Here is a 13,756-nt window from a genome sequence, read left to right as displayed (position 1 = left end):
AGCCACTACAAAGACCAGTGGAAAAACAGGATGGTGTGATTGTGATTGGGAATAAAAGATTCCTGTCTCATTTAAACATAACGAGCTGCCCCTCCTCTCTCTAGGTCGCCCGCCTGGTGGCCAGACGGGGGCACTGCACCACCGCACCCAGCGATCAGGAGAAGGAGCCAAACTCCGGAGCATCTGTCTCCATGACGAGGAGATGATGGAGATGATGCAGTGACACAAAAACTGTTGCTTCCTCTCCTCTCTCTCTCTCTCTCTCTCTCTCTCTCTCTCTCTCTCTCGCTCACTTTCCCTCTATCTCATCTTTTTTTAATCCGATAGAAAGATAGTGTCCACTTCATTGTCTTGTCTACACACACACACACACACACACACACACACACACAAACACGTGCAGACACACACAAACACACACACACACACACACACACACACACACACCAAAACAGGATATTTATAGCACTCTAACACCAGCCTGTTTGTTGCTAGGATACCAGCCGGCTCATCTATTCTCAGACATGCACTTTATCTGTGTTTACAAAAATGAGCAGGTTCGGTTCGTCTCACATGCACGCGCGCACACACACACACACACACAGACACACACACACACACACACAGAGTGAGTCAGAGGAGCAGTTTGAGGGGATTCAGTTTTTTGGTCCATGCGTCTGGAGGAGTCACAGAGAAGCAGGAGGAGAGATGCTCACAGAGTTGATTTCCTGGCCTGACTCTTCTCTGGCTCCTCAGCAGCATCACGTCACTCAGGAGCCTGATGGTGGAGCCGAGGAGCCACAGCGCCCTCTACTGGTCCAGGGAGAACTCAGCAGGACGAGGAGGACTTTTCATAGGAGGACTTTGTATGAATCTTATAAAAGATGATGAGTGTAGAGGACTGAAACTACCAAAACTTTAAATCAATCAATCAATTAACAGTTGACAGAATTCTACATTAATTCCTTATTCATTTGTCTCTTTATTTGTTTTTACTTTCTTCGATTCCAGTCCTCTGTGTTTATGAGGATACTCTACTGTAGAATCTATATTTTGTATAGTTTTCATCAATAGAAAGTTGGTTTCTTGTGTTTTCTACGGAGGCCGAGAGAGCTCAACGCTGTGCAAATAAAGAAAACGCATGCAAATCGAAAAAACACGTTTTAACACTTCCACTAGAGGGCACACATGTTCAAAATACTAATTCCCACCCATGTTGGTGCTCCCACCTGTGGCCTCCAGGGCATCTTCCTGCCTGCTCTCATGGTGACCTGTAGAGTGACTGACCTCTGGTGGTGAGTGAGGAGCATTACAACAAGGAGAGCGTGTATCAGTACTGAAAATCAAACCGTCAGCGTGTATAAATACTTTGATCAAACTACAAACCATGACACTACCCAGGTCGATTGCTTCCATGGAGGTTGTGTCACATAACACACGATGATGATGAAGATGATGATGATGATGATGATGATGATGATGAGAATTATTATTATCATTTTATCATTATCGTTATTACTAATATTATTATTGTTGTTGTTTTTAATATTAACCGTCATAATCATCATAATCTATATTTTATATTAATATGTAATAACTGATGTATCATATAATGTAAGCCATAGGAAACTAGTGAAAGCTATATGAGAGCACAAATATGAAATGAAAAATAATCCAGATGAGAAAAGAGTAAACATGTTGTTGATAGTTTGTCAGAACTGAAGGAGAAAGAAGAGCGATGAGGTTTGTTGTATTGTTGCCAACGTCTGGTGATGATGTGTGATTGTGTTTGTTTCCAGTTACAACTTGTGATGAAGAATTAGTGAAACTGTAACACAAAACAAGTGCTTAGAAATGTAATCAAAAAATTACTAATTTGTTCTCTCACATCGAAGATGCTTGTGGCACTGTGGTGGTGTGTGTGTATGTATGTGTGTGTGTTTTATTTATTTGTTATAGTCATGAGGAGCAGCAGACTCACTCACACACATACACACACACACACACACAGCCACCCCCCCATCAACTCTCCGGCAGACAGACAGACTGACTGACCGTAACATAACAGATAAACTAAAATACTGCATGCGCCATTCCAAATTCATCTTTCAGCCACGGGATCCCACCGTCTGACCAGGAATAAACACACACACACACACACACACAGTCGTACAGTATGGAGCAGGGAGACGCCTGTGTGTGTGTGTGTGTGTGTGTGTGTGTGTGTGTGTGTGTGTTGTCTGGGGTGAGGAAGGAGGGCGATTCTCAGTCGCTGATGTAACCGGCCTGGCAGGGTCGGGTCCAAACGAGCCCACGTGCAGCAGCTCTTCTCTTTATGGGGGGGGGGGGGGGCAGTCTGTGGCTGATGGTAACTTAATTCAAAGAGTCGCTCTTCCCTCTCTGTCACTGTGGGTTCACCGACCCTGCTGAACTCCCACTGACCCTCTGCGACCCCTAATAATACCGGGGCCGGCCCGGGGCTCTGTTCTGTGTTTACTGCCTCATCAGCTGCACGGGACAGAAAAACACAAGAGACAGAAAGACGCTGGGACGCTGAGACAGACAGAGACATATTTAATGTGCTGGATTGAAAAGCTGTTTTGAAATATCCTCCCTCATGCATCATGTATTTGCTCCTTTGTCGTTTCAGTTCTGCAGTGAGAGCAGAAACGATTGAGTCAGACGGCAGTTTTCAGAGTTACAGAGGGAGGGGGGGGGGGGGGTAAACTTGCAGTTGTGTTGTTTCTGTGTGTTTCAGCCTCGTTAAAGAGGAGGAGATGAGACCCAGGTAACCAATCACAGACAGGACGACAGACGACAAGTCACTTTGTTCGTGTTCCTGCTCGCGCTCCTTTTCATACAGGCATCAAGGAGTTCAGCTGAGAGGGGGCATCTACACAACCCCACACACACACACACACACACTGATTGTCTGCAGTCAGCTGTGTGTCAGTGTAGCATCATTAGCTTCTCCGTGTTCCTGTGTTATTGATGCATTTTAAATATTTATTAGGCCACTTCCACCGCAGCAGCAGCAGCAGCAGCAGCTTCTTCTCCTGAGCCGGTGAACAAAGACGATTTATTTGTGCGTTTGTCCCTGAATAACAATGAGGAGGAACAACGGGGACAAATCCAAGTGATACAGGACAAATGTTGTCTTTTTCTCTTCAGTCTGGAGAAGGTTCGACTGTTAATGAAATCTGTTGTGACACAAATAAGACGATTTGATGTTTAAACCAGAGGATTAAGCTACATTCTCTATATGCTATTATTTCCATTATCAAACAATCAATTCATAATTTAGTGTCAAAGCAAAAACTGATCAATGATGATTTCCCTCACAGTTGAATGTGATGCAACAATGACTGATCTTATATAAGAGACAGGAAACGAGGCCGTCAGTTGATTTGCATGAGCGTGTGTGTCCGTGTGAGCACGTGTGTGTTTCTACAGAGTGAAGGTGAGAGGTCGTACTAACGTCATTGTGCTAACAACATGCTAACAGCTGCGTAACCACCAGCATGTTCACAATCTTTAGATCCACTTGTTCAAATGTGAATATTTGCTGTTTTTCAGTCAATTTCAGGCCAAAGTAGCAGATTTAACCGGATTTAAAAACTGAAAAGCTCCTGGTATCATGAAGTGTCACGAAGCCTTTGATCATCATGAGGTTTTCAGGTCTTCTTATGATCGATGGCGTGTGGACGAGGAGCCGCTCGGCCACTTCTCAGCCGGTGATGGTCAAAGAGCTTCGGCCTGAAAATCATCAAACACAAACAATCTCACGAGCTTTTCTACGAGTGAATCCATCTTCAACGGGATTTCAGCTGCTCAGCTTCACTTCCTTTAATAAGCTGCTCAGTGTTTGCTCTCCACTCTCGGCCGATAATAAATAAAGAGGAAGAGAAAAGTTATCAAGCCAAGAAATTCAGCAGAATATGAACCTGATCATGTGAAGCAAAAATAGTTCGGCCACATTATTTTAAGACATGAGATCAGCTGCTTAAATCTGAACAGGAGCTGCATCGACTATTCTTTTAAAATCTGGAATTAGTTAATATATAAACTGAGGTGACATAACATTTGTATTCATGTGAATGAGCCAGAATCAGAAATCCATGAGTCCGGTTCACGACCTCCAGCTCAACTCTCAACAGGTCAACAACGACTTGAGGGAGAAATTCAATAGCAGTTAAATTCAGAGTGTAAACAAAATCCGTTTCTATTTACTATGGCTACTATATTTAAACCAGGCTTAACTGGAGCAGACGGATCAGGACCCAAGTTTCTACGTGTGATTCTATCGTCTGGGAATTCTCTCTGATGCACTTCAAAGATTCGGTTAGAAATCGATGACACAGCAAAATAAAACATTTCAGAAGTTGAGCTGCAGCCTGAGGCCACGTGTCACACTGTGTTCAGATGAGAAGAGGATTCCAACATTATAATAAGTAAACACAAATTGCTCAATGTGCATTAAATACAAATATATATGTTTGTCTCAGACAGTTTCTTTCATCATATGAATCATCATGTTAATAAATTTGACTTACATGAAATCCTTATATTCAATTCAATATAAAATCTTAACTAAACCCAAATAAATGAATGTTGGATTAATCTAAAATGATTCTATTGAAATAACTTAATCTGCGGGTCTCATAAAATAAATAAAACAAAGCTAGAAACTAAATGTAAAACTCAAACCAACATAAATCCAATTAAAACAAAAAGACCAGTATGCATAATAACTCAAACTGAGTTGAGTTTAGGGCGAAGGAAAGAAAACCTTATAAAATCTCATAAAAAGATGATAAAAAGTAACGTGAACAAAATTTTACTTCACACTCGACTTGATAATAAACACGTGAGAAGAGACTTTAAAAAGAAGAAGAGATGATTTGAAAGGAGCCGAGCAGAGATGAGAGCAGACTGTCAGAACGCATCACCATTACAACCACAGATGATCTGATTAATTAATGAACCTTTTACTGCTTCACGTCACCGGCTACTGTTGTTAATCACTCACGCACTGTTTGGCCTGCAGCTAGCACACAAACACAGACACACACACACACACACACACACAAACACACACACAGTCCAGGCCTCAGTCTCTGAATGGGACATGATTTGGTGGAAATCAATGACACAGCATCATAAAAGGATCGGGAGCATATGCTGCAGCCTGAGGCCTCGTTTCCAACCCTGCAACCAACGCAATGATGAAAACACTCATCCTCTCATCCTGCAGAAACACTTTAACAAGTTTTATTAACTTTAAAGCAACACTATGTACGTTTTTACTGAGCAACAGCGCCCCCTGCGGCCACATGTGGTGACTGATTCTGTGACGAAACAACCGACTGATCGGGAAGCAGCTGTGAAGAATCCTCCAAACTTCTACAGGTTTTCTTCATATTCAAGTTTCCTCTCTGAGGTTATTAATGAGTTCTGCTTTAAAAATAACTTCCATCTTATTTCTACTGTTACATGAAAGTTCTCGATGTTAGAAACAGATCAAATGTCTTCAGTTCTCCTCTGTTAGCTCGTGTTTGTGTGTGCGTGTGTGTGGTAGTGTGTGTGTGTTTTATTAAAGCTTCATCATATGTGTTTGATTTTTCTCTCTCTTTGTCTCAGGGGATCTTATCTATTCACAAACAGCAACAGAGCAAAACAAACAACTCGTCACGCCAGAACTACACTTGCACGAGAATACACACACACACACACTCACACACACAAACACACCGACACGGATGCGCACACACTTTCAACCTGATGGTTCTTGTTCAGAGTTTAATTAAGATCTGTGTTTATGTCTATGAAACTCCCTTTAGGTAATAGTCATATTTACTTTGTGTGATTGTGTGTTTCTGTGTAGGTGCTGTGCTAAATTTCAGGGGCGTGTATCTCTCTTTTCATTGAATAATCAAACATTCATTCCTTATTTAGTTGCAAGTGATATGATTTTTGATTTTGTCAGACACATTAATGACAGGCGTGCTGATAAACAGCTTTCACTACTTTTGATCGATGCAGCAGCCATCTTTGATTTGGAAGTCGTGTGTGTGTGTGTGTGTGTGTGTGTGTAGGGACGTTCCAGTTGCAGCTTCCCACTCTGAGCTCCGAGGTTTAATGGGAAAGTTCCAGCAGCTCAGTCTCAATGAACTGAACCCCAACCTGCAGGTGTTGGGACCGTGGGAGGAAGCTGGAGGAAAGAGAAAACGTACAAACTCCTCACAGTTAGAACCTGGACCAACCAGGGGATTCGAACCCGTGAACCTCCGAGTGTATTGCCCTCGGAGGGATCGTTTCCCTCCCTTCAGTGAGTGAAGTGAACATTCATGGTCCCCAGAGGATGTTCTGTATCTCACTCAAACATCCAGAAACACTTCACCAAGGATTTGTATTTTATCCCCACACACACTCTTCCTCCCTGCCGCCTTTTCCTGTTTCCTTCTCCCTCCATGCATATGCTTCATCTGTGCCTCTCCCCTCCTCCTCCTCTTCCTCCTCCTCCTCCTCACATAAGGATCCTATAAAGTTCCTGCGGTTCCACACTTTGACGCGTGCGCAGTGGCGGCGCTGAGTTAACGCGTGTGTGCGTGTAGTAGTATTATTATTGTGAATGGGGGAGGGGAGGGGGAGGAGGACGAGGAATAGGAGGAGGCGGGAGGGGGGGGGTATTTTGGGTGTACAGTCACAAGAGCGACTCGACGGAGCCAGGAAGTAGACTGATGATGCCTTCAAGTGCTTCTCCAAAGTGCCGAATTTTTTACTTTTCTTCAAAGGCATTGCGCGGAACGAAGAAACAGATCAAAGAGATTTTTGAGAGTGATTCAAAAGATTACAAAAAATAATAAAAAAGATACATACAGAATAAAAACAAAAATTTAGGTAGATAATATTCGGTTCCTTTATGTTTTGTTGTTATAATGTGTGCCTTGTATCCATGTCTTGTTTACTTTTTAAACTATTTCCTTGTTTGTTTTACGGAATCACGAGTATTTAAAAACATAAATAATCATATTTCCTCATTGAACAACCTCTGTGTCAAATACGCACGATTCATGACTTCCTTATTAAAGCCTCCCTCGTTGCGAGACGCAGCCACTTTCCACGACCCGCGATCCTTTGTGCTCCAAACCCTTTTACGCACAGGCTCGTTCCACGAGGACTTGAAAGTTGCAGGTAGGACGCAGGCGGAGCGCGCGCTCGTTTCTGGCCACTTGCTTTCAGATCACACGCGCGTCAAGGAAGAGAGAGAGAGAGGGAGGGAGAGAAAGAGAGAGAGGGAGGAGAGAAACACACAGACACACACACGCACACACACGCACACAAATTGAGCCTCATCTATCGCAGTGGGTCACTTAATCTGAGCCATTTGGAGCGGGAGGCGACCCGGAGCGCACAGGAGCCGCAGCCAGGGATCAGATCATCACAATAAAGATCAGCGGTGATAATCACACAGAGCAGCAGCAGCAGCACATTGCTCCACACAGGGAACACACACACACACACTGACAGACACACACGCTCAGACACGGAAGAGAGTTGAGTGAGAGAGGAGGCTGAGCGAGCGGAGGACGCACGGAAAAGTTCAACTTCTTCCTCTCGCCGGATCGTTTTGGTTTAGAGCCCCGAGCAGCGAGGACCGGGAGGTGAAGACCGAACCAGGCTGGAGAAGATGCCGCGGGTAGTTCCGGACCAGAGGAGCAAGTTTGAGAATGAGGAGTTTTTCCGCAAGTTGAGCAGGGAGTGTGAGGTGAGTCTGTCTGCAACACACTGGCTCCATTCACTCACACAGACACACACAAACACACACACAGCGGAAATATAGAGAGAAGAAGCAGAGAAACATGCTTGTTATGTCTGTTTCTTATAATTCACTTCATCCACTTTTATTCTAACAGATAAATAAAACCCTTAAAATAAATAATCCAAAATGAAAGTTATAGTTTGATTTGATGAGACACACACCTTTCATTTGAAGCTCTTTTTATTTTTCTAAAAGCCAATGTGTTGCTGTCACTACTTTGCTATTGTGTGTTTATTATAAATGAGTTTCCACTAAACGCACAAAAAGCACAATGATGCCTTTGGTCCTGAAACATGACAATTCGTGTGGCTCATCTTCAAATGACACATCACAGCATTCACATCAGTGTCAAACAGCCTCACACCACAGACACACACTGCTCACTCTCTCTACACAACTGTGTGTGTTAAGGTGTGTTTCTTCTTTATGTCTTTTCCATGTAGATTAAATACACTGGGTTCAGAGACAGGCCCCACGAGGAGAGACAAGCTCGCTTCCAGAACGCCTGCAGGGACGGACGCTCAGAAATAGTGAGTCCACTCTTCTTTGTCTTTTTTGAAGTTTCCTAATAGAAGGGGGGGGGGGGGGGGTGCAACGCTGATCACTGATGCTACTCTGCAAAAAGACAGAAGTACAGACATTGTGTGCATGTGTGTGGTTTTGAGGGTGAGCACACTGACTCAGACAGACTTCACACGTCTGGTCTGTAGTCTCTCCTGGAGTCGTGGGAACTGTTTAGCTTCTCTGTGCTTTTGTAAGATCTCGACTTTAATATGTAAAGAACATTGAGATAATGCAGGTTGAGATTTGATGCTATAGTTTAATAGAATTAAAATGTTGAGAATGGTTCAGATTTATCAATTTAACGGTTGGGCGATACAAATCGTCCGGTACGAGGCTTTCCATGGACCAATCGGTATCTGTGAAAATGATTGCTGATGTGAAAACTTTTATTTTATAGAATAAACAATTCAGAAGAGATCTCACTATATTTTTACATTTTATATTTAAAAAAAATGTTTTACTTTCTTAATTGAAGTTCTATATATCCTGCGGTATTTGTGTTTCTTTTTGGTTATTCATAATGAAGTTTAAGGTTAAACTGCAAAATATAGTTTCATTTCTTTGTCATAAGGGTTTTGATAACGACATTTTAGGAATAATCGCCAATTTTTTAAATATATATATGGGTCAATAAATGCGTAATGGGAGTATTTGACTAGGTTATAGTACAGATATACGTGTTTTGTGAGAGGAAGATCATGAAAGAAACTTTACAATCCTCCTCAGTGTCAAGTATGTATCTCAAGGTTGTCTCCATTTTAACAGACATATGAACTTGTATCACGGCTCAGTTTGTGTTGAAGTACAGTGTGTGTCTGTGTGTGTGTGCGTGTGTGTGTGTGTGTGTGTGTGTGTGTGTGTGTGCAGGAAGTAGACGTGTTATCAGACATGCAGACCCACCAGGCTTAACTTCACTCACAGACTCATCACTTCTTCCCTGTAGATTGTGCGGCTGCCGATGCATCACCATCACTTTGTTTTGCAGTAACACACATTCACACGTGTGAAACCGTCTGTGGTGACAACATTCTCTGTCAGAGCTGTAATTTGGGGCCTTGGTTTGTTCACCTGAGGTCAATTTCACGCGTCATTGTCTAATTTTAGTAACATGACAACGTGTCATCGATGCATTCGGCAAACAAAGGATTTCTATGACGTGAACAAAACCAATAACACAAAACCACACTCCTGCACTAAATCCTATCAACTGTTATCATCTTTCCTTCAGTCGTAAAAAGGAACTGAACCTTCATGCCGAGCAGTCTTTGTCGTACGTGATTTATCAGACACTTGATTGACTGATTAATAATCGAGGGAACAACCACAACGCCGCCTTGCAATTAAAATAATCGTTTTCTTGCAGCCAGGTCTGAGTCCGGGCCTGGCGTCGAGTCGCACCACACACACACACACACGAAGGAGCAGCCATGTTGCAGCAGGAGGGAGTTTCAAACCACACTAACACACTCGTGTGCAGCCACGTCTCCTTCAAACGCAGCCGCTCGGCCGAGCTCGAGCTGGATGTGAGGAAATAACACCGAGCTTTTTATGTCCAATGAAAACCACGATGGTGTTAAATATATATTCAGGAATTTCTCTGAGGTACCTACGTGATATCAGCAAAATGTGTTTATTATTAGCTCGTGCAGAGAGGTGATCTTTTCTTCTGTCGGCAGGATTACACAAAACCTGCAGAACGGATTTTGCTGGAAGGAGAGAAGGACTTATGATCTTTTAATGCGGCTCTGGATCATTTCTTTCTCTTTCTTTAACATGATGTTTTTCTCAGCTGACTAATGTCACTCTGACCAGCAGCTACTTCCACCAAGGCCCAACAGGCGCCTCATCAAACCACATTTAAAGTCACCGGATCTTTATCCTGCCGAGCACCAATTATCAGTCTCTGAATATTCCTTTAAGGAGGAAACAATGAAAATGTTGAAAAATGCACTTTATCCCCATGTTACAGAAGAGCCTGTATCTGCCTCCTGATTTCATGTGTTCTGTCCCGACCCAGTTGTCCTGTAATATTTACCTAATCTTGCTAATAAACAAACGCTGATGAAAACACAACGTCCTTGGTGCAGATAAAGAAATAGAGCTTTTTATAAAAAATATAAACAAATCAGTGTAGAGTGCTAATGGTTCTTTGAACTGGTGAACTTTGGTGCAGATCTGGAAGGTGATTCAGATTTTGTGAATGAAAATAGGTATTTTTCTATTGGAGGGATCTTTATTGGAGGTGAAGCTGATTCTTACAAATGTTCTTTCACTTAAGTTTGTGTGATCAAACTGTATTGTACATGCACAATATAGGTTTTTATGATGTGTGTGTGTGTGTGTGTGTGTGTGTTCCCTGACCTCCTCCCCAAGTGCAGCTGAACCTGTTTGAACCTTTTTTAGTTTAAAACAGAGAGCGCTGGGTGCAGTGTTAGCGATGAGCTGTTTATAACTTTAAAGCAAGTTCGTACACATTCATATTATCATCATGTAATTACTTCAGGCTCACGGTGTGTGTTTGAAACTTCGTAAATCGTGTCCTCGACAAAGGGTGAGGCCGAGCGTCCTCCAGGCTGCTGGCACCGACGCACACACACACACACACACACACACACACACATGGCAACTTCTGCCGTCTTAGTCACCCGCGAGGTATTTTTCACAAACATGCTGTCATCATCGCCGGAGTGGGGGAGAAGGGGGGGTGGGGGGGGCACATCTAGATTTACCATCTTTTAGTGAGACATGATGTGCGTGTGTGTGTGTCTGTCTGCCTGTCTGTCTGCGTCCATCAGTCTGTCTGTCCTCACTGTATTTATAAGCCTCCCTCTGCTGTGAGAATGGAGATTTGAATGGTTTGACGGCAGCTGTGACATCATGGCGCTGATTTAACCAGACGCCGCCGAGAGACCTCCTGCTATTTTCATGGCCTCAGACACAATGAGACCGGGAGCACGCTGCAGCTCTCAAGGTTCACTTCTGCTTTTAGAGACGAGGCAGATTGACACACGGAAACAAACAGGCAGTAGATTGTGGTCGGATTATCGAGTGAACGCCGAATTGATCTGAAGTCGTCCTTCAATCAAAGTTCGAGTTTGGTGTTTGGTGATGAGTCACCGGGACTCGTGAGGGGTTCGACACCAACGGGACGTTTCCACGTTCAGTCGGGACGACCGGGAGTTTCTCTGCGCTCACCTAGAATCTGACATCACAGCCAGTGTGGAGGAGATTTGAGTTTTAATGATGTTGAGAAGTCGAGAAGTGAAACTTTTGAAATGAAAACCATTTGCACATTTAGTGATTTCTGGATAATTTTCATGAGGCAGATGGAGGGAGTGTGAATTCAAAGTAGTAAATTGAACTTTTATTGTGGGAAAAAAAACAAGGCAGACATTGATTAGCATGCAGTATTTAGGAGAGAGTATTTTTGTATTCAATAAAAGACATCTGGACATCTTTGTTGCCCCATGGAACGAACTTGTTATCAGATTAAAGATGAATTAATAACTGTAGATTTAGTTTTCTGTCATGTCTTGCATGTAGTAATAGCAGATGTGCAGGTTTTTAAGAGAATGAGAAACTGGTTAAGTAAATTACTTAAAGAGCTGTTAAAGAGACTTTAAACTCTTAATACTGTATTAAAGCTGTGTAAATTGTTGTCTTTACATTGTTTTGCCTTCAATTGTGTTTTTAAGAGATTTATTAACAAAGTAAATGGATGGACTTCATGTCTTTATACTGATCAGGTTGCATCTTTATGTATTACATGTAATATGTCTTGTTTTAGAATAAATAATGTTTGTACTTTATCATGTAAAATAAAAGTATTCGCCAGTTTCTAGGAAACAGAAAACATCACACACACACACACACACACACACACACATACACACACACACACACACACACGCTTGTGGCTGGAATCACAGGGCGACTCTCTAATGTTCAGGTTCGATTTGATAAATGAGACGATAATTCAAAATAAATTTCCTTCTGCTCAGCTCATTAGAGATGAGTCACTCTCTAAACTACTATTGATTTTAATGCTGCGCTGCGTCTCTCTCTCTCTCTCTCTCTCTCTCTCTCTCTCTCTCTGTCTCTGTCTCTGTCTCTGTCTCTGTCTCTTTCTCTCTCTCTCTGTCTCTCTCTCTCTCTCTCTCTGTCTCTCTTTACTTTCTTTTATTTCATTTCCTTTGCTCTCTTCTCCTTCGTCTTCTCTTCATCTCACTTCCATGTCATTTCTCTCTGTCTCTCTCTCTCTTTACTTTCTTTACATTCATCATGTCGTCCTTCCCCTGGTCCCTCTTCCTCTATTTCGTTTCTCTCCGCTTCACTCACTTTTTCTTCCTCCTCCTTTGTCTCTGTGTTTCCCTCCATCTCTCTCTCTCTCTCTCGCTCTCTCTCTCTCTCTCTCTCTCTCTCTCTCTCTCTCTCTCTTTCCTCCCTCAGACTCTCCTTCCCTCTCTTTCTTTTCCAGCAGTAGTAGGCAGCAAATTGGTATCAGATGGTTGTAATCCAATACTTTAAATACAGCAGAAACGATGACTCGGGTGTTCTCTGCGCTCTCGTTTCAGTGTGTGTGTGTGTACATGGGTGTGTGAGACGTTTCTTCTTTGTGTGTCCATGTACACACTTAATAATTTTCAGCTTTCTCCCTCCTTTATGCCTCTCTTCTTCTTCTTCTTCTCCTGCTCGGTGTTGCTCTCTCCTTCATCCAGTGTTTCTCTTTCATGCTCCCTCTCTCTCTCTCTGATGAGGAACAGATTTGACAGGGTGCATAATTCATATGCTTCTAGCTTCAGTCGCAGCCCTAATGCCCTTAGTATTGATCTGTCCCAGCAAAGACAACACAGCACACACACACAGACACACACACACAGAAAGACACACATGCATTAAAAAAACAGCCATTTCTAACTTGATTTTCTGTCTCTCTGTAATTCATTGCTTTCTGACTGCAATAGAGAAATGCTTTCTATTGATTTTAATTTTATTTATGTCTCTCTATGTCGGACGTGTGTGTGTGTGGGCAGGAGTTCACTCTGAGCTTTTGTTTTAAGAAGAGAGCGGTTAGACCGAGAAGTATCTCAGGGTGTGTGTGTGTGTGTGTGTTTATGTAAATTGTGTCACATTTAAACGCTTCAAGACCCAAATAAGACATTTAAACTTATTCAAGCATTCAGTTAGTTTTGCAGCAACCATCTGAAAAAGTTTTTTCTTAAACTTCTGCTGCAACTAAACAAAAAATTCTCTCCAGCAGTTCACTGTATTATCTCCTTAAAGATGGACGACCTTGAGAAACAGAACATTTCCCAAAAAATAATTTCCCGATTGAAGTTTGAGTCAAACTCCCCCAAATGTTATATTTCC

General features: G+C 42.6%; 1 protein-coding gene across 7 annotated transcripts in view; it reads left to right on the top strand.

Annotated features, from left to right (window-relative positions):
* Positions 1–7,060: 7,060 nt before the first annotated feature.
* Positions 7,061–13,756, top strand: part of cbfb (core-binding factor subunit beta) — a 30,512-nt gene continuing 23,816 nt past the window's right edge. For 2 of the 7 annotated variants that reach the window (XM_062390418.1, XM_062390420.1), the window contains exons 1-2: positions 7,296–7,768; positions 8,266–8,352. In XM_062390418.1, the coding sequence (XP_062246402.1) occupies positions 7,691–7,768; positions 8,266–8,352 (165 nt within the window). In that variant the 5' untranslated portion in view covers positions 7,296–7,690. Of the gene's footprint in view, positions 7,195–7,290; positions 7,769–8,265; positions 8,353–13,756 lie in introns of those variants that run through there. The other 5 variants (XM_062390416.1, XM_062390417.1, XM_062390414.1 and 2 more) reach the window with 5 other exon arrangements.

Source organism: Platichthys flesus, chromosome 6 (assembly GCF_949316205.1).
Source record: "Platichthys flesus chromosome 6, fPlaFle2.1, whole genome shotgun sequence".
NCBI classification, from domain to species: domain Eukaryota; kingdom Metazoa; phylum Chordata; class Actinopteri; order Pleuronectiformes; family Pleuronectidae; genus Platichthys; species Platichthys flesus.
This window is presented reverse-complemented; position numbering and strand designations above follow the sequence as displayed.